Raw genomic sequence first — 1489 nt, forward strand, 5'->3', positions numbered from 1 at the left:
TCCCGGCGCTCTGCGGCGGCAACCTGCTCCTCCTTTGCTCTTGTGTTGCTGTGCCAGGGCCTCCAGCTTTAAGCAAGCCCCCGCTAGCAGCCACGTCCCAGGGGAAGAAGGCGAGTCCCAAGCTGGAGCTCACGGAGGAGCAGAAGCAGGAGGTCCGGGAGGCTTTCGACCTGTTTGACGCAGATGGCACTGGGAACATCGATGTTAAGGAGCTAAAAGTATGAATTTTCCTAGTGCGAAAAGTACAGTTCTTCTGAGGTCATAAAGTAACAGGGCACAAACGCCTAAATGACCTTAAAACAGGGGAGACTTGGTCTTCACCCCAGCGTAAAACCTTGTTGTAAACAGGTACGTTTTTCTCTTTACTTACAGCTCTTTATTGCGGTGCCAGGTGTCTTTAGGGCCGGCTGGCCAAAATACATTGATAGTTCTGTATTTTCTGTGCTGACTCTTCTGTTAATAAAACATCAGAAAAGGTTTGTGTGTACTAAAAACGTGGGGTTTCTTCTGTTATGCATTGTTTAGAATTGCGTGCTTTGCAGTGGAATACACCAATGTTAATCGTTTTCATGTGTTTGCGTACTGTAAAATGATGTCGGTCCTTCCCCACCCCTGTCCTTTGGGAAGAATAGCAATTGATATATTAGGACTCCTTGTGCTTTTGGAATTTGCCCTTCCTGTTTGCTTGCTGGATGTCCGTATTAGTTGAAACCACAGGGCAGAGACCTGATTTCTAACCTGCTGCTTGGCCCTTTGTCAGAGCAGGAAAAAGTCAAGCGCGTAGGTGCACAGGCACGTGTCTGCACAGGCGTGCTGCTTACAGGAGTGTTGGCAGAAAGACACACTGAGTGATTGTGTTTTCCCAGCCTTCATTGATAGAGACTGTGGTCACTAGAATGAAAAACTGACTTTTATGTTCCCCGTGGTCTTAAGATCTTCCATGTTTGCAGCACGGGTTAGGTTGTTAGAGTTCGGTGGAGCTGCGGGTATGGTGGAAAATTCTTTCATGGAGTTGCTTATTTGAAGGTGTTTTGTTGAGATATTTCTGGGTCTTCCACTTAGCCATCTGGCTTACCACAGGGCCTGAAATCAGTTGTTTTGGTTTATTATTCAGTGTCTTCTTTCTTATTGCAAAGGGAATTGTAGCAATTCCCTTGACAGGAATTGAATAACATTCAATTTTCCAGTAGCCTTGGCAATTGCTATCCATAGCACTGTTTGGAGTTTTCCCTTCAAAATATTAATTGAAGTGGGACTTCTGTGCTTTGAGTGCCCATCACAAGAATTTGAAAAGTATATACCAAAGCAAGTATGCTAAGACTCATTAAATGCAAATTTTCTCAGAGAAAATACTCCTCCTGCAACTCTGTGTAGCCTTACCCTCCAAATTCTTGCTAGTTCTGAGCTGGGGGTGCTGGATATCACGGTAAGAATGTGCTTAGAAAATTTTGGAATGAACTGAAGGATGACTCCAGAATATGAGTGGTGG

At 44.9% G+C, this 1489-nt stretch overlaps 1 protein-coding gene across 1 annotated transcript in view; it reads left to right on the plus strand.

Annotated features, from left to right (window-relative positions):
* Window positions 1–57: 57 nt before the first annotated feature.
* Window positions 58–1489, plus strand: part of LOC104514888 (centrin-2-like) — a gene marked incomplete at both ends in the record, with an annotated part of 2650 nt that continues 1218 nt past the window's right edge. Inside the window, 2 exon segments of the mRNA XM_010158692.1 lie at window positions 58–79; window positions 81–218. Of these exon segments, the coding sequence (XP_010156994.1) occupies window positions 58–79; window positions 81–218 (160 nt within the window).

The sequence above is a fragment of the Eurypyga helias genome, unplaced genomic scaffold, assembly GCF_000690775.1.
Source record: "Eurypyga helias isolate BGI_N326 unplaced genomic scaffold, ASM69077v1 scaffold2249, whole genome shotgun sequence".
In the NCBI taxonomy this organism is placed as follows: Eukaryota; Metazoa; Chordata; class Aves; order Eurypygiformes; family Eurypygidae; genus Eurypyga; species Eurypyga helias.